This window comes from Netta rufina (genome assembly GCF_964035555.1).
Source record: "Netta rufina genome assembly, chromosome: 3".
Lineage (NCBI taxonomy): Eukaryota > Metazoa > Chordata > Aves > Anseriformes > Anatidae > Netta > Netta rufina.
In genome coordinates this window covers 28,998,778-29,024,624 of record NC_140125.1, presented here as the reverse complement: position 1 = coordinate 29,024,624, position 25,847 = coordinate 28,998,778, and the positions used below count along the sequence as shown (strand labels likewise).

The 25,847-nt window shown below is 37.2% G+C and overlaps 1 protein-coding gene across 8 annotated transcripts in view; it reads left to right on the top strand.

The window, feature by feature from the left end:
* RGS7 (regulator of G protein signaling 7) overlaps nucleotides 1–25,847 on the top strand; it is a gene marked incomplete at both ends in the record, with an annotated part of 263,440 nt that overhangs the window by 212,409 nt on the left and 25,184 nt on the right. For 3 of the 8 annotated variants that reach the window (XM_084284273.1, XM_084284276.1, XM_084284272.1), the window contains 8 exons: nucleotides 4,238–4,312; nucleotides 5,225–5,323; nucleotides 6,105–6,166; nucleotides 9,091–9,201; nucleotides 9,685–9,810; nucleotides 19,250–19,436; nucleotides 22,829–22,918; nucleotides 25,091–25,165. In XM_084284273.1, the coding sequence (XP_084140399.1) occupies nucleotides 4,238–4,312; nucleotides 5,225–5,323; nucleotides 6,105–6,166; nucleotides 9,091–9,201; nucleotides 9,685–9,810; nucleotides 19,250–19,436; nucleotides 22,829–22,918; nucleotides 25,091–25,165 (825 nt within the window). Of the gene's footprint in view, nucleotides 1–4,237; nucleotides 4,313–5,224; nucleotides 5,324–6,104; nucleotides 6,167–9,090; nucleotides 9,202–9,684; nucleotides 9,811–19,249; nucleotides 19,437–22,828; nucleotides 22,919–24,173; nucleotides 24,228–25,090; nucleotides 25,166–25,847 lie in introns of those variants that run through there. The other 5 variants (XM_084284274.1, XM_084284270.1, XM_084284271.1 and 2 more) reach the window with 4 other exon arrangements.

Below are 25,847 nucleotides of genomic sequence, written 5' to 3'. Positions count from 1 at the left end.
CAAAACTAAACAAAAATAATTAAAAAACAACAGCGAAATAAAAACAAACAGAACAAATTGGAAAACACAACAGTTTGTATCTTATGTAAGTGTGCCAGCTATTCAAATTGCTGCATTCAAGGGCTGTAAATATTGTTAAAAGCCCATGTCTTCTTCACTGCCAGATGCTGATGTAATCCTAAAGTAGATGTGTTGTTTTCTTTTTAACTTTGTATCTCAGTATACTGCCCTGTGAAATTGCCTTCTACCTTTGAATTGGCTATCATGCAGTGTTCTGTATTTTTCAATCTATCATTGTCTTTGAGAGTTACAAGTTATTTTGAGTTGTAATGCTCAGTAAGAATGAAAATTAACTTTTGTTGCTGAATGGAAGAAAAGCTTTTGTGGTGCAAAAAGTATTATGTTTGGCTCAGTTATTACAAAATTAAAAGACAAAAGACCCAATTATCTCTGGGTAGAACTGCACTAATCTTTTTTTCCTCCTGAAATAATACCATCCCAACTACAACAGTGTAAATTCAACAGTGGGACATGATCCCCGACAGTTTAATCATCTAACAGTACTCACAGGGAGACAAAATATTGTTAAATCACTGTCCTTTCTCATTCTAAAAAGCCACCAGGTGAGCTGTTTCAGAGATAACAACAGTGGAAAACAGTGCAAAAGGATTTATTGTCAATAGATCTGCAGAGAAAAGCAACACTGCAGACAGAATATTGATTGCTGAAGGAAAAAAGTATTTCAGATGCATTAGACTTATATAAACCCTCTTATGTAACATGGTATAATGTTACATTTTATGGACAGTCCATTTTTATGAAAAAATGATCTCTGAATGTATGGGATATTAACAGTCTGTACTGACCTAAAAAATTTGAATGCGTGTGATATGTTCACTATAGTAACTGTTATACAACAAAAAGTGCTTTTAGACACTAATCTCTGTACAGGATTCTCCTTTTTCACAAGTAAGCACAAGAAGTATGTAAATATTCTGGAAAAAAAAAAAAAAAAGAAAAAAGAAAAAAAAAAGCTTTCCTGGTGCATCACACAAATTTATAGTAGAAGAGAAAAGAAAAAGTCAAAGGAGAAAAAAAAAGTAACGTAATCTGACCTTTTTGTTCTCTGTCCTGGAAAATAAACATGAAGAAGGAAATTACACGCCTGTATTTGTTCATAAATTACTTCTACTTGATAATGAAATTTCCCGTTCAAACCTCTCTATAATTGTGACTTTGGTGGAGATGTGTTTTCCTTAATTTGCATTCAGAGTTACAGTTTACCAGAAATGGCAGATAAAAACTTTTCAACTCTTTTTTTTTCAACATCAACTTTTCAGTGACTGTCACTGGAGACTTCTGTTTCTAACAAAATTATTGCTTGAAAAAAAATGAAAGTGCCTGTGCATTTTAAAAATATCAACACAATTATAAAGACAAGGCCATAAATGAAACAAAAAGTATCAAAAGCATTGCATTTAATATATATATTTTAAGAATAGTGTATTTAACGGACAATCATTGCAAAACCCTTTAGAATTCACAAACAACAACTTCTAACTCTTCCCTAAGGCTCGCAGGGAAAATTGTGCAAAAGTAGGTGTCCTCCACTTACCACCATCCTGAGCAAGGACAGACAGATTCTTTCCATTTACTAGCCATTTTTTTCCAAATGTTATTCAGACTTTTAATCTGAAGCTAAGAGACTTTAATAACAACCCTATGATGTACTAATTTCTCTGTCTTCCATGACTAGGCTGTAGTGTCTTTCAATCAGAAGCATTTAAACTGATTTTTTATGTTTGGAGCAAATGGAGCAAATTGAGGACATCACTAATGATCAGTTGCTGTAATTTAATAGAAACACTAGTGAGCAAACAGTATCATAGTTCTGTGTTGCTATGACCAACCAAAGTAGTCCCACTTACTAAGCTACCTCAAGCTATGTTGCAAGTCAGCTGAAAGAAATGTTTGTTTAAAACTAAGAAAAAAGCAATAAAAGCAATGAACTTAGAAAACAAAGAGGTGAAGAGGTGTAAGTCATATTCTTAGTTACTACCACTGTGTACTCTTCTTAGTGAGGTAAGTGATATGAACTAAGACAAGGACTTTCTTCATTTTACTATTTTTCATTTGCATGTTTGCTTCTAATTTTTATACACAATCACACAAAGAGTGCATCACACACTGGAGAAAGAGCAGGTTGGACATTGGGAAAAAGTTTTCTGGGAGTGTGGTCAGGCACTGGAACAGGTTCCCCAGGTCAGTGGTTACAACAGTGGTCCTGTTTGGAGCCAGTTCAACTTGATAATCCTTATGGGTCCCTTATGTATGGCTTGTTCTATGATTCTGTGACTCTAAAAGCTACCATTTTTATTCACAAGCACAAAGCACACCTTCCCAAATCTAGTTCAAGAGGGATGCCAAATGAAGTCTTGAGGATATAATATCAGTGCCTGTTTTTATTCTTAGTAATGAGGAACTATTAATTCCACAAATGTAACATGCATCAGCTTAGTACTTCAAAGTAAATAAATAAATAAAAATATAATACATCCAATAAAAAATTAGGCTGTTATTCAATATATTTTTCCAGAGGCAAAGTACCATTGTCCCATTTAATGAAATGTATTTGTTTCTTGGCTCTGACTATGTAAGAAGGTTTCATTTTATTTTATTTTTTGTTGCTGTGAACAGCCACAGTTTTCAAGCATTTTACTTTACAATGAGACGACATAGTTCATGTCATTGGCTTGATAAAAGTCCTTATTTATTGTCTGGCAAACCTAAAATCCAAGTCTAGCTACTCCCACTGAAAATAAAACAAACAAACCTACTTTCACTAAGAATCTACTCTCACTAGATAGCAGACTTAGTACTTCCCACTCTCAGTGGGATATGTAATCCCTCTAAAATAAATAGGTAAAACTCACCATGGAGGATAACACTTTCTAGTTGTTTTCAGCAATGGATACAAAAACAGATTTCTGCAGGGAGTTTTTACTTAAAGGAAGGTGTCAAAGAAAGATGAATTAGAATAAACTAGAGGACTTGTGTCTTTTGGGAAGCTAAAAGATTTTGAGAATGACTCTTCGAACGCTACATCAGATGTGTTGAAAGTTGATCTGTTTAGACCAATAGCCTTCTGATGGGACTAATGAAGCCCATTTTTGTTGTTGTTGTTGTTGTTTCTTTCTTTCTTTCTTTCTTTCTTTCTTTCTTTCTTTCTTTCTTTCTTTCTTTCTTTCTTTCTTTCTTTCTTTCTTTCTTTCTTTCTTTCTTTCTCTCTTTCTCTCTTTCTCTCTTTCTCTCTTTCTCTCTTTCTCTCTTTCTCTCTTTCTTTCTCTCTCTCTCTCTCTTTCTCTCTTTCTTTCTCTCTTTCTCTCTTCCTCTCTTTCTCTCGCTCTTTCTCTCTTTTTTACTTTCTTTTGGAAGAGAGAAATCCCATTTAGACACTCATTTGTATTTATTTTATTTTATTTTATTTTTAAATCAGGGGAGCAAGAGGTTCACAGCTTGGGTGGGTGTTGCACAACTCTACTTATTTTGACAACCATGCATCTTAGAGGAAGATCTAGAATGCACATTACATGGCTTCCTTGACAAAATCAAAACACAAACTTCTTGAGAGGTGGTTGGTTTTTTTTGGTTGGTTGGTTGGTTGTTTTTGTTTGTTTGTTTGTTTTTGTTTTGTTTTGTTTTGTTTGTTTTTCAGATTCATGATGTCAGGAGTATGTCTTTGGTGTCTCACTCCCCAGTTATTAAGTATGACCAACAGCAATTTAATTTGAACTCGTACCTGTCTGTTCTTCAAATGCAGAGAAGCAGAAATATAAGAATACAATATGCATTTGTATATTTTCTGCTTCTCTGTACATTGCTTTCAATGCATTCAGCATAAAGATACACAGTCCTAACTTTGTCCTAACTACTGTCATAGAGTCTAGCAAACCAGCTCGAATAGCAAAATAATATCTCTTACTATAAGCCAGAAAAAATGCTACTTGAGATGCTTCTTTAGGCTCTAGGTCACTCGGGTTTTACTGTCTTCTGTAGGGAATATTGCAGAAGAACATGAAGTCACAATATGCCTCTAGTTTATATTTGGTTGTTGTTTTATTTTTATGTTGTTTGTTTGTTTAGCCTTGCAAGCTGAAGAGGAGTATCTCAGTGGAAATTGTATGGAGTTATTTCCCAGATTTTATCCTTGTGCTTTCTTTTATTTTTCTTTTAATAGCCTGGATGCGTAAACACTACTGAAGTGGATATTAAAAAGTCTTCAAGAATGAGAAATCCACATAAAACAAGAAAGGTAAGTATTGCTATAACATAAAAAGCCGGAGGTAATTTATAACATGAAGTTCCATAGTTTCTTAAAACATTTTTTCTTGCTGATGCAAGAAATAAATACATAAATGTATGTTGTTAATTAATAATCTCTTAAATAAGTTTGGTTAACAAAGGTTCTAATACTAAGTAAATGCTATCACATAAGAAAGTGTTCGGAGAAATACAGACTAAGAAAATAAAAATATTTTTTTTGTCATTTAGTAGATTGAATAAAGTATGTTAAAAAGTTTCTGTCGGTAGTTAAGGAAAAATTAATTAAAAAATGCTGTTTAAGCTATAATAGTAGTGCTTCTTGTGCAGATCTTAATGAAAAGGCTGGCTGTAGTTTACAAACATGTCCCAAATAGATGCACAGAAACTATGGAAGAAATAACCTTCTTCATCTATATTAAGATATGAACTGTCTAAGATCTCTGGGGACATACAGATTGACTAGAACAACATTTTCATTCAAATTCTTTGTATCATAATGATGTAGATTGAGTCCAACTTTAAAGTGTGCACTTTGAGGTACATTTCAGTGTTTTTCAAAAAGAAAACTGGATTTAGATTTGTTTGCTGCTGGCCATCCCTATTTACGGTAATAGCTGCCTTTCAGTGTCACCCTGCATGTTTGATGTGCTGTTAATATAGAGACAAAATAAAAGTCGATCTTGTGTTCTGTGGCCTTATGAAATTGTGCTTTTTTGGTAGAATTTATTGTTTAAAAACAAAGTTTTATGTGAGTGCATGGCTTATTCAGTTTCTTTAGAAACTAGTGATCTGGAATAACTTATTGAGCACAACATACTAAAAGGTACTCTTTTACATATACTATTAGTATATGTAAAAGCCATTTTCTGAAAGCAACTATTGTTCCATATTTTTTGTGTAGTCTGTCTATGGTTTACAAAATGACATCCGAAGTCACAGCCCTACTCACACACCAGTACCAGAGACTAAGCCTCCCACAGAAGATGAACTACACCAAGAGGTTTGCAAAATAACAATGAGCATATACTTTTAGATAAACTTTTTTTTTTTTTTGGAAGTTGGTATTAAACCAAAAATTATTGTAACTGGGAAGTATGTTCAGAACAGATTGTTTGACAGAATTGTTTAGTAAAGTTTTCACTTGCTTCAGGACATATGGATTTTGGTATGTAACCTTTATTAAAATTAATGAGACAAAACCTGACATATTTTGTATCTTGCACAAAGTAGTTGAAGGCAGTTAGGAACAGTGTAGTTGGTGGGTTCTTTCCATAGCTAAGCCTATTAGCTCCTTTAGCAGTAGACTGCTCACTCACTTTTACCATTCCACTTCCTTTTACCATTTTGATTAGAGATTTGCAGGCATGCTTACTGCTCAGTGCATGCATGTATGGGTTCATACATTTATCTACTGGTAATGTTTTATTAATCTTTCCTTAGGAATGGGAGAAGATAAAAGTCTGAGGAATTAGTAACTTTCTTCAAAAATCTAAAAATGGCTAAATGGATTTCATCTAATAAGCCATTAGGGAAAGTTTTATATTGGTTCTTTTTTATTTTATTTTGTTTTGTTTTGTTTGTCTGTGTATAAACTTTTCTATTCAGTGGAAAATTCCATTTATTTTAGAGCTACACTGGTAAGTGTAGTTTTAAGGTAGATATACTTCTATTCTGTGCCCTAGGGTAAATCAAGGTTGAATTACAACCCTAACAAAAAAAGTTATGGAAATACAGTCAAGCAATGAATTACTCATAACACTATTTGCTTTCCTTTCTTGCAGATTAAGCACTGGCAAATGCAATTAGACAGACATCGATTAAAAATGTCCAAAGTTGCAGAGAGGTAAGTAAATTGTTATATCTTGTTTTTTTCAATTATACTGATAACTATGGGAAAACATCAGTGTGAAATAACTTCAGAGAAAGAGAGACAAGGGAGCACAGATGTTATAAAGTTTACTTAAAAAAAGAGTGAGGTATGAAGTTCTTTTATAGTTATAAAGATGTCCCAGATATTCCATGATATGTTAGCTAGATAAACCAAGGTCACTGTAGGAGCCTCTGACCAAGTGGTCACAAGTTTCCCCTTACATTGACAGGGAGGCTAAATGGAAATAGGTTGGGGTTCACTGTTTTGATATTTCAAAAGGGAAATCACTGCCAAAACAAGGGATCTGGTTGGGTTAGGTGATCTGAGCCTGAGCAAAATGGGTCTGAGCTTACATCAGGTCAGAACATAAGAATCTATCTCTAAATTGGACCAAAATATGTAAGGAAGGAGCTAGAAACCAAATAAAAATAATAATAATAATAATTAAAAAAAAATAAAGGGCCTTCAGAAAGACTATTTTCAGCTTAGGCAGAGAAAAGAACTGCGGTATCTTACAGATCCAGAAGTAGAGAGTGAAAACGGCAAAAAACTGAGCTGTGTAAGACAAAGCGAAAGAAAAAAAAAAAAACACAAATGTATCTTCATCTTTTCATATACATGTGCACATATGTTTGCTTTTACATGTGTACTTATGTATATACATGCAAGAACATATATATTTATAAAGACAACAGGTTAGAAATTTCTGTTTGCTGAACAAAAAAAAAAAAAGAATACAGACTAAATATAAGCAGGAACAAAAAGAAACAATATTGTCTTCACTTTTCAATGATTTTCAATAATTATTAGGCAAAAAAGAAGGTGAGAATAAGTACATGGTAAACATAAATTACCAGAAAATAAGCAAAGTTTATAGTGTGTTTAAGTGAGTCAGAGTAATTCATAAACACTGAAGACTTTGGAAAAAAGTTATTTGTGTTTTTTTGGAAAGCAATAAACTTGTGAGTAGTGCCATTTGATTAGGAAATAATAAAAATATTAACTGTATTTAGAAGAGGAAAAAAGGAGTCCCAGCAGCTGCAGGGCCAATAAATGTGACTTAAATAGCATGCAGTATTTTAGAACAGATTTTAAAGGAACTGATAATTAAAACCATAGGGGTATAAAATATGTTCCTTTATGAAAGCAAATGAGCATGGAAAAGGTTGCTTGATTTAATTTTTTAGTGCCTAAAGGAGCCCTAACAGGATCTATGTGGAAAAATTAGGAAAGTTTGTACTTTATTTTATTTCAGCTCTTGACAAGAAAGAAGGGCCGGAGGACTGACCCGGGAAACTACAGGCCTGTCAGTTTGACCTCAGTGCCAGGGAAGCTCATGGAGCAGATCCTCCTGAGAGTCATCACGCAGCACTTGCAGGGCAAGCAGGCGATCAGGCCCAGTCAGCATGGGTTTATGAAAGGCAGGTCCTGCTTGACGAACCTGATCTCCTTCTATGACAAAGTGACACGCTGGGTGGATGAGGGAAAGGCTGTGGATGTGGTCTACCTTGACTTCAGCAAGGCTTTTGACACTGTCTCCCACAGCATTCTCCTCAAGAAACTGGCTGCCCTAGGCTTGGACTGGCGCACGCTTCGTTGGGTTAGAAACTGGCTGGATAGCCGGGCCCAAAGAGTCGTGGTGAATGGAGCCAAGTCCAGTTGGAGGCCAGTCACTAGTGGCGTCCCCCAGGGCTCGGTGCTGGGGCCGGTCCTCTTTAATATCTTCATCGATGATCTGGACGAGGGCATTGAGTGCACCCTCAGTAAGTTTGCAGATGACACCAAGCTATGCGCGTGTGTCGATCTGCTTGAGGGTAGGAAAGCTCTGCAGGAGGATCTGGATAGGCTGCACCGATGGGCTGAGGTCAACTGCATGAAGTTTAACAAGGCCAAGTGCCGGGTCCTGCACCTGGGGTGCAATAACCCCAAGCAGAGCTATAGGCTGGGAGAGGAATGGTTGGAGAGCTGCCAGGCAGAGAAGGACCTGGGAGTGATGGTGGATAGTCAGCTGAATATGAGCCAGCAGTGTGCTCAGGTGGCCAAGAAGGCCAACGGCATCCTGGCTTGTATCAGGAACAGTGTGACCAGCAGGGCTAGGGAGGTGATCGTCCCCCTGTACTCAGCTCTGGTGAGGCCGCACCTCGAGTACTGTGTTCAGTTTTGGGCCCCTCACTACAAGAAGGACATGGAGGTGCTTGAGCGGGTGCAGAGAAGGGCGACGAAGCTGGTGAGGGGCCTGGAGAACAAGTCCTACGAGGAGTGGCTGAGGGAGCTGGGCTTGTTCAGCCTGGAGAAGAGGAGGCTCAGGAGCGACCTTATCGCTCTCTATGGGTACCTCAAGGGAGGCTGTAGCGAGGTGGGGGTTGGTCTGTTCTCCCACGTGCCTGGTGACAGTGCGAGGGGGAATGGGCTTAAGTTGAGCCAGGGGAGTTTTAGGTTAGATGTTAGGAAGAACTTCTTCACTGAAAGGGTTGTGAGGCATTGGAACAGGCTGCCCAGGGAAGTGGTGGAGTCACCATCCCTGGAAGTCTTCAAAAGACGTTTAGATGTAGAGCTTAGGGATATGGTTTAGTGGGGACTGCTAGCGTTAGGTCAGAGGTTGGACTCGATGATCTTGAGGTCTCTTCCAACCTAGAAATTCTGTGATTCTGTGATTCTGTGATTCTATGTGAAGCTCCCTTCCTTCTTCAGAGGTCCACAGATTCAGGGGTGGTTGAAGCATGGGCACTTTTAAAACCAAGCAAACCTATTTTAGCTTGAGCTTGTAGGTGACTTCTGAGTGTGTACACACCTGGTTACCATGGTTTGGCTGATGCATGGTAACTTGTTAACTGGAAAACCTGATCAGGTTTCCTCACCTCCTGACATGACAACATTTGATGCTTTTGTTTTCCTAGTCTATTAGCTTATACAGAGCAGTATTTGGAGTATGACCCTTTTCTTGTGCCCCCTGATCCCTCAAACCCTTGGATATCAGATGACACCACTTTCTGGGAACTGGAGGCAAGGTATATAATTTTATTTCTTCTTTTGGGGAAGGATACTTAACAGGCATTTCTTCAAATGTGAGGATGTCAGACAGAGGTATTGCAGTAAAGTACTGAAATAGAAGGAAATGCAGTATCCTTTTGGTCTTTCCAGCTTTAATATCATAATATGGGAAGAGCTATGGATTAGTAAATCTGTGTAAAAGGTTACAGTGTTCCAGTGTGGGGGGAAAAAAAAAACAAACAGCTTTTTAAAATCTGATAACGTTTCCTAACTGGAAGTCCTTATTCTTCTGTGAAAGTGTATGCATATCATCTTTATCCTGTGTGAGTGTGGACTGCCTGGTTACTCATTGCTGAACATTTCACAGATATGACTGATCTGAAACGTGAGAAATCTCTGGTTGAATTTTAGGACTCTATCTAAATTATATGCACAAAGTATTAGAATACTGAACTATGTCTGATCTTGTTTTGGTCTGTTTTGTTGTGTTCCCCTATCAGCAAAGAGCCTGGACAGCAGAGGGTGAAGCGGTGGGGTTTTGGCATGGATGAAGCTTTGAAAGACCCTGTTGGAAGAGAGCAGTTTCTCAAGTTCCTGGAGTCAGAATTCAGCTCAGAAAATTTAAGGTAAATGAGAGGGACTTTATATTTTAATAACTTCTAAGACACTATTTATTTATTTATTTATTTATAAACCATTCTTTCTGTGTTGTTTTGTTTGTTTGCTATGTTTTGTTTTCTTGACTCCTTTAAAATTTTTCCTGTATCTTATCTTTTGGAGTTCAATCAGATTGCTACCTGATCCAATATTCACACTGAGGGAAAAAATTATATAGTTAGCAGAGACTCACGTGAAATATTTTACTGTTCGTGTCTAACTTTTGGTCAAAATACCCATGTAAAAGGCTTTCTCTCAGCTCATTTTATTTATCGAAGAGTCACAGAATGGTTGAGGTTGGAAGAGACCTCTGGAGATCGTCTAGTCCAACTCCCTGCTCAAACAGGATCAAGCACAGTGCACAGGACTGGATTCAGATGGGTTGTGAATATCTCCAGAGAAGGAGACTCCGCAGCCTCTCTGGACAGATTATACAGGTTATTATACAGGTTTAAGATATTGACCCATGCAAAGCTTTTTCAGTAGCTATTATTAAGTCTGGTACTATGAGAAAAGTAAAATTTCAAAGAAAAATTGTTTGTTTGTTTGTTTGTTTGTTTTTTTAAAAAAAGGGATTTATGAATAAAAGTCATAAACTTTCATTGTTGGTCAGATTTCTGTGGATTGTTGGTCTTTTGAAAATCTCCACCAAGATAATGAAGAAATGTTGCTACTTGCTGATCAGACAACAAAACCAGTGTGACAGCTACCTCTCAAATTCCTTACTAATTGCAAAATGCAAAGGTGTTGGTGTATGAATTGTGAATTAAATATATATATTTGAGCTGTACTTTTTTTAAGTGAGGGAGAAACATGATTTGACAGTAGTCCATGTTTGATGGTAGCCCATCCATTATCTAATAGTGTATTTTGTTATTGCTTTTCTAAGAAAGTATTATTATGATAAGGTTATTCCAAAGGGATAAATAGAAGCATTGCAATAGACAAGTCAGACTGTATATAGTACAAAAATGTGTACACTATATTTTTCTCTTTATTCTGCCTTCTTGTTGGATGTCATCTTCTTCACTTCCTATTCACCAATAGCATAAGAAATATAAAATCCTATTTGCACACATTCCAAAACTTAGAAAAATCATGAACCCCTTTTTTCTGTGCTAGCTCTTACTCCTAAGTGGTGCAGCATAGCTATTTATAGTAGTTACCTTTATGTATCTTATAAGTAGCATTTTGTGGTGTTGATTCCTGAATGCTTAGTAATTGCACAGAGCTCCTTGTTTTTAATTTAAGACTGTCCACAGAATAACCGGAGATGGAGTTCTCTAAGTTGCTGGCCACATTCATGGTCAAACACTGAACTAGCATCACAAATAGATACTCTAGACTTTATGATATTTCCCAAACATTTTTTTTTGCCTTTGCCTCGATGGAAATATAGTCTAAGCCATCTGTGTATATTGATAAATTCATTGGTTAAAGATACAGTTTTTTCTTTAAGTAGCAGGTGAAGTGATAATTTATAAAATTAGAATGATACCACAAATAAGGATTTTTATTTTTATTTTTATTTGCTAAACATCCTGACAATTCCTTATGCAGAGCAGCTGTTCAAACATAAATCTATCCAGCCTAGTATATGGTGCAGTTTCTATGCTTTTCTGTGATTAATTTGTCTCTCTGCCAACTAGTGTTACCCACATAATCCCTAGCTCTTTTTTCTAATCCTATTTACACCACCAACCACAGGCAAACTGCAAGTGACTGATCCAGAAAAATACCCTAGAGAAGTTTGTTCGAGCTGATTTCTTGATATGCCATCTACTCTTCTGCCTATCTCTCTAGATTCTTATATTAGCATTATAAAACATATGATCTAAGCAACAGTGAATATGAGCTTAAAGGATGTCCCTGGGAATGATCAGGCAGGGTATCAAACTCTTATTGAAAAGGTGCTTTCTGTGTTAATTTACTGAAGGAAAACTGTCTTACAATTGCATTTATGAATTTTCAAACTGAAGAAATCATTGCACAGTTAGGCTCAAATAGTAAAGTCAGGTTAGAAAGCATGAATTTGTAAAGCTTGTTTTGCATAGGAGTCAAAATGATCTCAGGAACAGAAATTAAAAGCTTTTTGGACATGGTGGTTTCAAGCATTATTGTTAAATAAACCTTACATTTAAAAGACTGATTCTTTGCTCACCTTAACCTCACTATATGAGTGAATTCAAGTTGGTAGCTCTTGTCCTTTTGGAGTCCTGATCATGATAAAATTTACAATAAGTATCATCAAACCTACAATGGGGAAGACAGCTGTGGGGACTGTTGATTCAAGCTACCTAATGCAGTACACAGGATATGCAGAGACTGTGGAGAGATCCAATATTAGTTGGTTAGAAGTATTATACCTCACTTCAATGAAAAACAATCCCTGAAATGTGAATCAATAATTAAGTCTATGAGATACACTGTTTGTATTCAAGTGTGATTATCTAGGTAGTTAAGTGTTCTGGTAGTACTGTTTCATTAACTTGAACTGAGTGTCTAAGATGGCTGAGAATCTGAGTCTTAGTGGATATAGATTGTGTTTTAAGAAACAGAACAGGGATAAAGAAACTTGAGTCATGAGTTAAAACTGAGAACTGTTCAATCATTAGGTATGCAACCCGGGTTCACTTTCTTACTCTGTATCTCTGTGCTTTTTCTTTGCCTGTAAATTGGGATTAAAAGCATTTTACTTTCTAAAGGGGTGTTGTTTTAAAGGGTAAAACTTACCCTTCTGCTGGGAGAGGGAACTGAGAAAGCTCTAAGCCATCCCCAGTAAATCTACCCCTGCTTGATCATTTAACAATGACATCTTGAAAAAGTCTGATGAGGTCTATCAGTGTGGTAGTTTCATGACAGTGTGATTGCAGTTTGCTAAAAAACAGGTTGTATTCTGCATTCAACTAACACAGTCTGTATGGCTTGTAATCTTTCTTTACCACGCAGCTTTTTTTTGGAAGGATTGCTTTGCATACAGGAGAACAAATAGTTAAAGTACCACACAATTTCAATAATAATTCCCACGGCTCATTACAGATATGGTGACCATACTTAAAATTTACAATACTTATGTTTTAGCATGATCCACTGCTACTGAGACCAGTTGCAAGTCTGTCCAAGAATGGAAAAAGGAATTTTCAAAGACAATGAGCTAGTGAAATGAATCTTACTCCAATGTGGAACCTGGTGACCTAATTTCTTCATCTCTGTAAAAAATCCAGATTCCTCTCCATATCCTTTGTCTCTATACAGCAGAATTCTTTGGAAAGTTAGTATTCATATGCTGACTGTACATTTGCTCCCAGGTGGTTGTTTTGTAGGAACTAGCAAAATTTGCGGCTAGCAAATGTGACGCCCATCTACAAGAAGGGCCGGAGGACTGACCCGGGAAACTACAGGCCTGTCAGTTTGACCTCAGTGCCAGGGAAGCTCATGGAGCAGATCCTCCTGAGAGTCATCACGCAGCACTTGCAGGGCAAGCAGGCGATCAGGCCCAGTCAGCATGGGTTTATGAAAGGCAGGTCCTGCTTGACGAACCTGATCTCCTTCTATGACAAAGTGACACGCTGGGTGGATGAGGGAAAGGCTGTGGATGTGGTCTACCTTGACTTCAGCAAGGCTTTTGACACTGTCTCCCACAGCATTCTCCTCAAGAAACTGGCTGCCCTAGGCTTGGACTGGCGCACGCTTCGTTGGGTTAGAAACTGGCTGGATAGCCGGGCCCAAAGAGTCGTGGTGAATGGAGCCAAGTCCAGTTGGAGGCCAGTCACTAGTGGCGTCCCCCAGGGCTCGGTGCTGGGGCCGGTCCTCTTTAATATCTTCATCGATGATCTGGACGAGGGCATTGAGTGCACCCTCAGTAAGTTTGCAGATGACACCAAGCTATGCGCGTGTGTCGATCTGCTTGAGGGTAGGAAAGCTCTGCAGGAGGATCTGGATAGGCTGCACCGATGGGCTGAGGTCAACTGCATGAAGTTTAACAAGGCCAAGTGCCGGGTCCTGCACCTGGGGTGCAATAACCCCAAGCAGAGCTATAGGCTGGGAGAGGAATGGTTGGAGAGCTGCCAGGCAGAGAAGGACCTGGGAGTGATGGTGGATAGTCAGCTGAATATGAGCCAGCAGTGTGCTCAGGTGGCCAAGAAGGCCAACGGCATCCTGGCTTGTATCAGGAACAGTGTGACCAGCAGGGCTAGGGAGGTGATCGTCCCCCTGTACTCAGCTCTGGTGAGGCCGCACCTCGAGTACTGTGTTCAGTTTTGGGCCCCTCACTACAAGAAGGACATGGAGGTGCTTGAGCGGGTGCAGAGAAGGGCGACGAAGCTGGTGAGGGGCCTGGAGAACAAGTCCTACGAGGAGCGGCTGAGGGAGCTGGGCTTGTTCAGCCTGGAGAAGAGGAGGCTCAGGGGCGACCTTATCGCTCTCTATAGGAACCTCAAGGGAGGCTGTAGCGAGGTGGGGGTTGGTTTGTTCTCCCACGTGCCTGGTGACAGGACGAGGGGGAATGGGCTTAAGTTGAGCCAGGGGAGTTTTAGGTTGGATTTTAGGAAGAACTTCTTTACTGAAAGGGTTGTGAGGCATTGGAACAGGCTGCCCAGGGAAGTGGTGGAGTCACCATCCCTGGAAGTCTTCAAAAGACGTTTAGATGTAGAGCTTAGGGATATGGTTTAGTGGGGACTGCTAGCGTTAGGTCAGAGGTTGGACTCGATGATCTTGAGGTCTCTTCCAACCTAGAAATTCTGTGATTCTGTAACTGCAGCCTGATCTGAAGATTGAAATGGTTTCAGTCCTGCCAATATGAAAGCCTGTCCAAGTGCATTATGCAGTTTTGCTGTAGATGGAATCTCCAAGGCTGCAAAAGCATCACATGTTAATCAGTGGAGGGCAGTGACAGCACATCTTCCATCATTCACAGAAGCAAAAGCCGTTGGCCTTGTTGCCCGTTCCTTATTTATTAGTTTCCATATCGTATGAGAAAATTAAGGAAAAGGAGCTTTGGGTTGTAGTTGTCCAGAAAAAGAAGAGATGGACTGAGAAATTAGCTAGATTTAGGTGTTTTCTCTTTATGAAGCTTCTGTGAACAGACTGCGGCAGACTGAGATTTTGTGAGGTGTTTGTTGTGGATTCATACATGTAAGTTGCTGTAAGAATCTTCTATACTGGAGATAGATGCTTTAATTACGTTCTGTAAAATGAATAAATTAAACAGCCACATGCACTACCAAAAATGTACACTGTTGCCTACAGACTGTTTCAGTCATAGTGTTTAATTGTATGTTTAATTTACTTCAGTTGTTCTGGTTATTCTTTTAATTGCACCAATTAAAGTGGTTTTACCAAACCACTGATAGAGAGAATGTTTCAAGAGGTATTTTTTTTTTTTAAATCAAATCCAGCCTGTTTCACTTTCTTCTTTTATTGTGCTTTGTTACTGATGACCAGTCTTGATGACTTTAAATGCAAAACATTTCTGTCTACAATAAGAGTGGAAGACAGAGTTACGAAGTATGAAGAACAATAAACCATCCTTGATGGTTGCAAATCTGAACAGAAACATTGGCAATGATACTTTCTCACACAATATGGGCACTGATAACCTTTATCCAGTTGATAATGTTGATTATGAGCCCCAGTTCTGAGTGCTAATAGCTTGGCCAAAACCTAATGCTCGAGGCTGAAATTGCCTATGCTTTACTTCCATTTCAGACTTAAGTGTAACCTTCAAGTCTAAAAATTGCTGCCATTTTTGCAGATCAGATCAGAAGAAACTAGTTATAGGATTTAATTTTCTCTGCCTTTTTGCCTTTTTTTTTTTTTTTTTTTTTGAGACTTTTCATCACCACTGTCTTGAAGCTTGAAGTTGTACTTGTCAAGAGGGTGGATTCCAGGAGTCAAAATGTAGTACTTCCTGCCCCTAGAACATATTAGATGATTTTTGCCATGAAATTTGTTAAGGTTTTGCTGAAAATGCTGAAGGGTCTGTCCTCCGACCTGTTGTGTTACATACTGAGTGCAAAGCCCATGTAATAGCCACTTCACTTTTTCCACATTGCCTAAACATAACACATCTGTGGAGAATCACTGCAGCTTTTCTCTCTTTGTGTTCCCATGCTGTTCTAAATTTAACTGATTAGCTTGATCTGGGATCTGTTGTTGGCTGCTTGAGACATTTAGGTCAGTTAATGGGACAGAAGCTGTAGTGCAGCTGTGCTATTTATCTGGCAAGGCCACCCTCACTTTGAAAGTAATCCAGCTGGAGGACATAATTCCCAGATGTCTTGCAACATGTGTCCTACCATGTCATGTGGCTGGAGGTACAATTATCATATGCCATCTAGTCTTGTTCAGCTATACATCTGGAATGTGACCCAGCATGGGGCAGCCCAAATGCTGGGATTGAAGACAGTGGCAGGTTTTATACCCAGCCTCTTGTGTGTCTAATCAAATGGTGCAGAGCATCCTCTAGAGAAGGTCTCCATGGTTGAAGCAAACCTACACCAACAGGACTTCCAATTTTCTTCCACGGACAGAGATTGGGCTCTAGATCCTTCCATAAAGTAGCACTGTGTGTATATAATTGTACAAAATATGCAGCTGGGTTTCCCTGTCCCCTCTTCTGGCTTTGCATGTATTTACTGTTGCAGACTATGCCTCCTTTGCTACAGGAGTCTTCCCTTGCTCTAGCCACAGCCCATGAGGCAGAGAGCTGTAAAAGGGGACAGGGAGCTTTTTTGGTCTGGGACCAAGTCTTACAGACTCCATTTCATCTGCTTTCAACACTCTGTGCTTTTGCTTGCCATGTGATATTCAGAAATGTTATTTCTGAAAATGCAAGAGGTAGCAGCCTTATTTTTGGCATTTCATAACTTTGCACATTTGACTTTAACTCTTCTGTGGGTGGAAGGCAGGCGTTTTTGCTTGAAAGCTCAGTAAGTAGATTAAGATTTTGAACTGGATGTTGGCTGTGAAATAAGCTTCCTAGACATAACATACTGCAAAAATCAGCATTTTCTTCCTACTTTTAAAGAGGTTTCTATATTTAAAGACTCACGTTTTCAATAGGGTGTTTTGTGGTTTTGTTTGTTTGTTTGTTTGTTTTGTTTTGAATGCTGACGTTAGAAGAGTAAAATAAAATTAATTTATTAAAGATCTGGTGTTCAGCTGCTAAGCATGTATCTATACAACCTTTTTATTCCATACTGGAAGCTGCATATTTTCTCAAAGTTCAGTTTTTCTCCCATCTATTTTTCTATAATTGAGCCTACTATATGGAAACACTTTACTTGCAAAACAAAATAGCATCCTGAGGCATGTTTGTGGTGACTTCCAGAAATATTGGCAATGATATAAAGCAACAAACAAGAATGTGACAGTTTTGAGCTAGATACTTGAGATGTCTACAGGGTGATAGAAAATGTGTGTTTACAAATAACTTCTTTCCCTTTCATTTTTCTATTCCTTACCTGACTTCTATACACATGAGTAATCATTCAGTCCCAGAAGATGCATTTGAAGGGGTAGGCACTGCAGGATATACACTTTTAAATGCAAATATTGAAAGCAGCTTAAGGAAACCAAAGTAGGTTGCCCTAACTTGACGGAGTGAACTGAGTTAGAGTTTGTGAGCTGTGCAGTTTTAAAACTTGAGTTATGAGACTTCTGTTCTTCCTGCAATGCCATCAGATTCTGAGGATATGTCCCCAGGCTCTGTACAGATCCGTGGCCAACTCACACTGTAGTTCACAGAGGTATGTGGTGGCACTCAGAATTTTGGAAAAAAAAAAAAAAAAAAAGTTTCTGTGTTGGCACTGACTCTCTTTGTGACCTTGTTGAGAACACTGTACATTATTAATGTATTTGCAAAACTGGAGCAATATTACTTCACTATCTCTTGGAGAATCTTAAGGGATTGTTAGACTGAAAAATTGTGCTACAGAAAGGTACTACAGAAACTGGAGGGTGTAGAAAAACATAAAAGTCAGCTCAGCAGAGTGAAGCTAACTGTAGTGGCTTGCAAGTGATGAGCATGGGCTCCATCCATCTGTGCTACAAAGGAGTTTCAAAACAGGACTGTGAAGGATTAATTGCTTCCCAGAAGGTAAATCATCTCAATTGAAGAATGTCTTATAGGAGAAGTACTATAAGGTTTTCTTTGTTGTGTTTTACTGTCCTCTCTTAAGAGTTGGTGCAGTAGCTGTATTAGGATTTGGACTGAGGGTAGTATCATTTTGCTTTCTTGGAGGCCTGAATACCATTCCATGGTTCCTCTTTCCTAACCATTCCCTATATAACTAAGCTAGGAGAGCTCAGTTTGATCTCATAGCATAAGCAGGGTTGAGACACATTTTAAAGGTACACCTAAATTAATTGTCAGCCTTCTAAAATCTGAGTTGTTTCACAGTTAACTCACTTCAAGGTTCAGCTGACCTGTTTTGCAGGGTCAGCCATGTCAAAACAACACGGAAAAGCTGCAGTGGTATATATTGGATATATAACGTGAGAAAAGTCATACTTTAGTTGAGCTCTCTAAGGCAAAAAAATAAATAAAATCTATGTAAGTGGTCTGCACCATGTCTAAGCATGGGATCCTGACTGAATTTAGAATTGTTTTGCACAGTGAGTTTGAACACCTATAGAAGAGATAACAATAAAGAGCTCATGATAACAATTGACAACTGAGTAACAAAGCTCATAGCTAGAGAGCTGTGACCAGTGTGATCAAGCCTTTCTTTTGTGAACCTCCTCCAGACTGATGGAAGGATACCATGAAATGGCTGGCACTGTACACAGCTGCTTGATGCTGGCTTGCACTGCACCAGAAGAGAAAAAAGAATTGCCACTTCCGTTCAGCATTGTAGTAAAACATATGTATAGAAATGCATTACTGGAGAAATAATTGAAATTATAGCAGGCAAAAGAAATGCTTTTCTGGTTTATACATCATTTGTGGTGTATAAGTAACAAAATTACAGATACAGTTATACAGTTTATAGTTTAGCAAGACTGATTTATGTAGATAGCAAGAACATAAGTTCTTATTAGCTTCTGAAGTAATGTCAAAAAGCAATAGGTTTATTAGTGATATAAGCCCTTGTGGCTCAAGTGAAATGAAACCTCAGTTTAATTCCAGTCTGATGGAAACCTTCCTGTAAGCAAGTTATCCATACATAAGTAATGAAGGATTTCTCATGTGTCTCATGAAGGCTTTTTAAGGCAGCGGGATTGCCTGATGCAATATACCAGTTATATGATCCCAGCATAAATGTATAGATTTTGCCTATTTTAGGGCATTTTAGATGAAACCTTCAGTTACTTTTCTTGTTACTTTTTTTAAGAGCAAAGAAGACTGTTATTGTTTCATTAGTGATCATACTGAACTTGAAGTCAAGATGCTATATTGTACCATAGGTTCTGGTTAGCAGTAGAAGACCTGAAGAAGAGACCTATCCGTGAAGTTCCTGCTCGTGTTCAAGAAATCTGGCAAGAATTTCTTGCTCCAGGTGCACCCAGTGCCATCAATCTAGATTCAAAAAGTTATGACAAAACCACGCAGAATGTAAAGGACCCTGGAAGATACACATTTGAAGATGCTCAGGTTAGTTTGCAATCCTGTTTAGGGACATATAAAACACAATATTTGCTATTGAAATGTATATAGATAAAATAAGATATATTTGGGAATTAAATAGTAATGCTCTGTTTTCTAATATGACATTTTGGAAATTCAAATGAGTAACATTTCTTTGTTTCTTGAGGCCTATAAATTCTTAATGCTTTTCATGAAACTTTTTTTCCTGGAGTAGAATCTTCAAGCAGTCTTCAAATTGAGCAGAGCATATATTGCTATGAAAATGATATTTTCATGTTCCTGTTTTTTTAATCTTTTTATTCAGTTACATAAAGAGAAAAGCTTTTTCCCTGTGCACAACAATTTCTAGTTCTCAAGATCTGTCTCTGAAGGACTTCCCTTGATACAGGCTCAATGTCTATTCTCTCAATGCATGTCTAAAAATGTTGTTGTCATTTATACTAGTCAGAGGTTTCCATCATGAAAAAATATGACCTATGTGAAATAACACTTTGTAATGGCTCGTGCAGAAATATCACATTCCATGGATATTGTATTTTCTGTTCCTTATTAAACTGTCATTTTACGAACATCAGGCAAAGGTCATAAAGATGTATTCTTCAATAAGCAGCATTATTGGAGTAAAAAACAGTCTGTAAACACCTGATTTGCCTTTTGGAATTTTGATTTATTCAATTTTTGAATATCAGAATATCATAATCAAAAAATATTTTTGGTCAGAGCTAGGTTTGTGAAAGTACTCCTTTTTTTTTTTTTTTTGAGATGGAAGATAAAGTTAAGAACAAAACAAAACAGTAAAATACAAATCTCAGATTTTGTCAAGAAAAAACAAAAACAACAAACAGAAAGAAAAAAAAACACAAGCACTTAAATATTAAATGAGACACTTCATGTGACTCATAACTTAATATTTCATATCTGCAAGCTTCTGAGAAAAGCTATAGCAAATAACTGGATTCACTGTAAAAATCATAGAACTAGTATCAGCAGCAGCCCGGTGATGAAAATTTAATTATTAATGCAAAGTGAAATGATGTCAAAAGGAGATTGAGATCATATCCCTGCAGAATTTTCTACAACTTGATTATTAGGACATCATCTTGGGAGTCGGGAGATGCAAGTTCCACAAAGCAGAGGAGGGAATTGAATCTGGCCTTTCTACTTTTTGGGAAAGTGTCTCTGTCTTAAATAGGAGGGGGAATAATTCTACTAATTTAAAAAGAAAAAAAGTAAATCTGTGTGCTCTCATTTTGCTATTATTAGAATAGCAACCTATGATGCAACAATAATATTGTCATTAGACACTATATCATACACACTGTGCATTAAGCCAAACATGCAGGTTTTGCTTGCATCTACTGAGCCACTGGAGATTTAGGAAAGTAGTGAACAGTAAGGACATGTTGCACAAATAAACACTCCAGCAAGGTTAAAGGTTGGAAAGAAAATTTGTCTTTGCAGTTGACTCAGTAAAGGAAAATTAAATTCTTTGCCAACATCCAATTTTTGTTTCATAAAAATAGGTGTAAAAGTAGGTGTAAAATTTCAACACCATTTTACTTTCAGATCTCTTTGTTTTCCCCCCATTAATTTATGGAAGTTGAGCATGCGATATTTATGCAAGCTTTTTCCTTCTGTCAGGCTTCTGCATATTTGATCCAGTTCAGTGTACAACTTCAACCAGGGAGCCTCCATCCCACAGAGAAAAGGGAACAGACCATATTCACCACACTCCAACTCAAAGCTTTAGGAGTTTTGCACTGTGCCCCACTTGATGTGCCAGAGTTTTTTCAGGAGCAGGGCTCTGTCTCTTGAGAAAGGGACCACTTACAAGTCATTTGGCAGTCAGTGAGTCATTTAACTGTGCTTTAAATGTTTTAAAAAGCATTTCTGGACTGAAAGATGACCCCATGGAACTCCACATCAAATGAGGGCGATACCTAAGTAAAAACAGACTGATTGTGCTAAATAATAAACTGCCACAATTCCTGACTTATTGTACATTAACAATACTAATACAACCTAATTTCTACTTGCTTTTACAGGGTTGATTTTTGAACAGGTATAACATTTTAATGCTCAGCATCACTGATATGTACAACAGTACCAGAGTTCTTTTTGCTCTCAGTTGGCTGAATTGTCAATTCTCATAGAAACTGAACAGAATTAAAATTCCCCCAAATGAACAAGCCTAAATTCTGAATATATTCCAGATTTTCTAAGCTTAGTGTAGAAAATACAATGAAAGGCACTTAGAATTATTCTCCGGAATTTCTAACAAAACAAAGATTAAAAATCAGCTTTAGTTTTGCCCTGCCATAATTTGCAAAGTGCTTTTATTATTATTATTATTTTATTAATTATATCCAGCAGCAAGCTAAGCAGTATTTACTTTACACAGTTTATTTGTTCTTTCCTGATTGCTGTGCTACAAGTTTCTTGTAGTAAAAGGTAGGGCTTAAGTGAAAGGAAAAACAAACAAACAAACAAACAAACAAAAAAAAAAACAACTAACACAATCCAGTAGATTTTTTAAAATATTTTTGTGAAAGTATTTCATGTTTAGATTTCTTTTTCTAAAAATCCTTCTTCTAAGATTATATCCAGAACAAGATTATAAAGTGTCCTACATTAAAGATTTTAGTGTTTTTATTGTAGTTTAGTTTTAATTTTACAGAGATGAACATACTCCAAGAAGAAAAGCTCTATAACCTGCTTGTGTCATTTTTTCCTGGATTAGTGTTTCCAGATTTTAATATGCATCTGAAGAATAAATATATTGGAAATTAGATTAGCCTGGAACTACTTTTCAATTTGCATATGCATTTTCCTTTTTATATTATCAGCTGGATAGCAGAATAAACATCTCAAATAATGCTTTCAAGAGAAGCCAAGGGCCATCCCCCCATAGGTTAAACACTTATCTATTGTGCTAAATTAGAAACCTGGCTCCTTTTCCAGCCTATCAAGTCAGAAAAGCATCTCCAGAAATGAGTTCAGAAAATCTGTTGGGAAAGAAGGCTCAAGGCTCCTGATTTTGTCACTTAACTGAACTGACTAATGTAAGGGAGGTTTGAAACTGGGCCTGAAGCAAGGACTCAGTTGTAAATGCTCAGAGAATATAATTCTATAGTGAAAATAGGGACAAGAAGTTAAAGAAAGGTGTGCTGTATTCATATATCAATATCAATATATTGATATCAATATTACAAATAGTTGTGATTTCTGCTTTAGCAACAGTCAGCAACTCAGCCTTAGCTGCAGAATTGCAACCTCCCATCACATAGGACTTCCCATTCAAAGTAGCGCTAGCTGATATACATTTTGCAGACGTGATTGCTTCCCATTTTACTCATATCTGCCTTTATGGGAGTAACACCACCTTCTTTCCCTTTCAGGAGCACATTTACAAACTGATGAAAAGTGATTCTTATCCTCGTTTTATACGATCCAGTGCCTACCAGGAGCTGCTACAGGCCAAGAAAAAGGTATTGGTCCATCTTGCCTTTGTCTTGCCACTGTGCAAAGCAGTGGTTATGTTTGCAACAATACTCAGTCTTCTCTCCCCTGTGCCAGTGCAACTGGATATCTGGTAGGTGACCAACTTGGCGTGTTTGGAGGGTCACATACACACAGGAGTTCAATATACATATATGTGTATATATCCTGCATGTGGGCATGTTTAAATGAGTTTATCTAGCAAAACTTATTTTTATTTTTACATCCCATATTGTACTGCTTTCTCTGTTATGAAGCACCTTAAATTGCAAAGTGCTTTACAAATACATTAAAAAATTAAATAAAATCCCAGAAGAATAGTCTTTCATGTTTGCAAGTTTGCTTATGTAATACTTGTTGTTCTCTTTATTCCACATGTAAAAACTACAAAATGTGTTTAGAACCAGTCTCATTCATATGAATAACTTCTAATTTCAACTATAAAAATAGGGGCTTCCTAATTCTGTTTCTTTCCCTATTATTATGTGAATAGTTCTGAATAGGCTAGGAGTCTGACTTGAAAGACTGATCATGTCACACTTCTGCAAACAGAGGCTCATGTCTTGGTATGTAATATTTGCTTAGAAAATTCCAGGTTATGGAATGAGTTCCAAATAGACATAGCCCAGAGTATGTGAAGCAGCTTGTGCAATGCAGATTTCTATAAGGATAAATAATTTATTAGTGGGCTCTAAATAGTGATATCCTACAATCATCTGGGAGCCTGCAAAATCAGGGCCATGTCATTACTGGAATAAGGTAGTTATTAGCACTGTAGCATTCTATTGTTTATAATGACGACCTAAAATTATATGAAAGCACTGTGTGATTTTGTTTTTTGTTCAAACATTGATTTCTGAAGATCCAATATAGAGAGAGATGTTGAAAATACCAGAATGCTACAACTGTCCGTGTGAAGTCCTTAAGTTTGTGATTGTCAGTTCATTAACACAAGATGTGCACTTCATTATTTCTTTTTATTTTCGGTTTTTCTTTTAAAGCAAACCATTTTGATCCCCATGAAAAATGATTTTTTTGTCGAAAACTATATCTGCTTTGCCCATCCGCTGTTTTGCAGAGTCACATTACAGCTTCATACCTGTGTTTGCTTCCTGATTTATACAAACTTTGTTTTGCAGTCCATTGTTTCATCGATCCTTTTCTACTCCATTTTTCTTGCTTTTCTTTTTCCCCTTCTTTTTTCTTTTTGTTTCCTTTTTTTTTTTATTTTATTTTAAATTTAAGTTGGAAAACACACTGGATCGTCGAACATCTTTTGAGAAATTCACACGCAATGTGGTAAGTTTGTTGCCTTGGAAGACTAGTAAACCTGATGGGACATCCTTCTCCCTTCCCCCTCACTGATCCTTCCTTTCCCTTTTTGCTTCTCTAACCTGACAGTTAAAAGTGTATTTATCACAGTTTGTACAGTTTATGAATTTTCCTAGGAATGACAGCTTTATAACGTGCTTTCATTAGAACCCCTCCTCCCTAGCCCCTTTACCACTGACCTCTATAGTCACACATGGAGGAATGGACCTCTGGGAGCCATGCTTTTTACATTAAGAAGCATGAAATAATTCATCTTTTTTTTTTCCTTTTTTTTTTTTTAATTGTAGTAAAGAATTCGCGAAAACCTGCTTGATGTTGTTCCTTTTTCTAGTGCTTCCCCCCCAAAAAAAACACTAATAATCCTGATACAGGTGGAATACATTGGATTTCATTCCTCACTCCTTTTTGTTTTACTAAAAAAGAGTTTGTCCCATTTTTGTAATTTGGCACAGGGGAAATAAACTCTAATAATTCTATCTTCTTTAATGTTTAGCACAGCTTCTTCAGGACCAAAGAAATGATGCTGATGAGGAACAAGGGTTTGATTTTAATTATGGGGATTCTATTTTAATTATGGACTACAGGAACTGACTTTTTTTTTTTTTTTTTTTTTTGTAATAGTAAGTTTGAAGATATTTCACCAAGGTAAAAAAAAAAAAAAAAAAAAAAAAAAGGCCGGTGAATTTGCTGTGGGCATCCTGTTGCCACCAGACAAAAGATCCACTGATTTCCTGAAATGTGGGATTCTTTTTACTTATCCAGTTTCTTTGGATTTTTTTTTAACATTGTGAAAGTTCCAACTAAAGCATTCAACGCATTTATTTTTGTAGGGCAGAAACATCCCTATTTTCCCATGCCATAAAAACTGTACACCAACACTGAGGGCGAGCACTAACCTGTTATGAAAAGAGGTAGAAAGATCTTGGATTATACTCAAGTTTGTCTGCATTGTCTGTTGAATTGTGCAGTTGATGCTGCTGTGTGTGCGTGTGCGTCTGTGGCTTTTTCTGTGACCTGGTTAGTGGAGCTGTCTGCATTGAAATGAATAATATGAGAGCTTTCAGCAAAGATCATGGTTTTTGTTTTTTAGTTTCTAGGGAAGGAGAAGCAGTTCTCAGGAACTGCATCCCATATAATGGGGCTTAAGAGTATTTCCTCAAGTATTTAAATTATATATACTTTCCAGTAATCAGAAAAAGAAATGAATGCAGTGAAAGAACAAAGTTTTGTGAGGCTGTTGGAATATCTCACATGTTAAAACAAAACTGTAATCCTTAACTACTTTCTTATAGGTAAAGGCTTCCTGTAATATGCTTTGAATCCACTGTAATCTGGAACAAATTTTAATTCAATGTGACAAAGCCAGTAAAGACTAAAAAGTGAATAAACAGCCACAAAGGAAACTATCCCAACATTTGAAACAAAAACCCCAATTTTTTGCATGGTGGTGTTGCCATAGCATGTTGCAGTGTGATTTGTGTGTTGTCTAAATAGGTCGATCTATAAAACAACATTATACATGACAACATTATACATGATAATTCTACTTTTTTCCATGGAGGTGTTTAACAGGAAGTTCTATAGTAA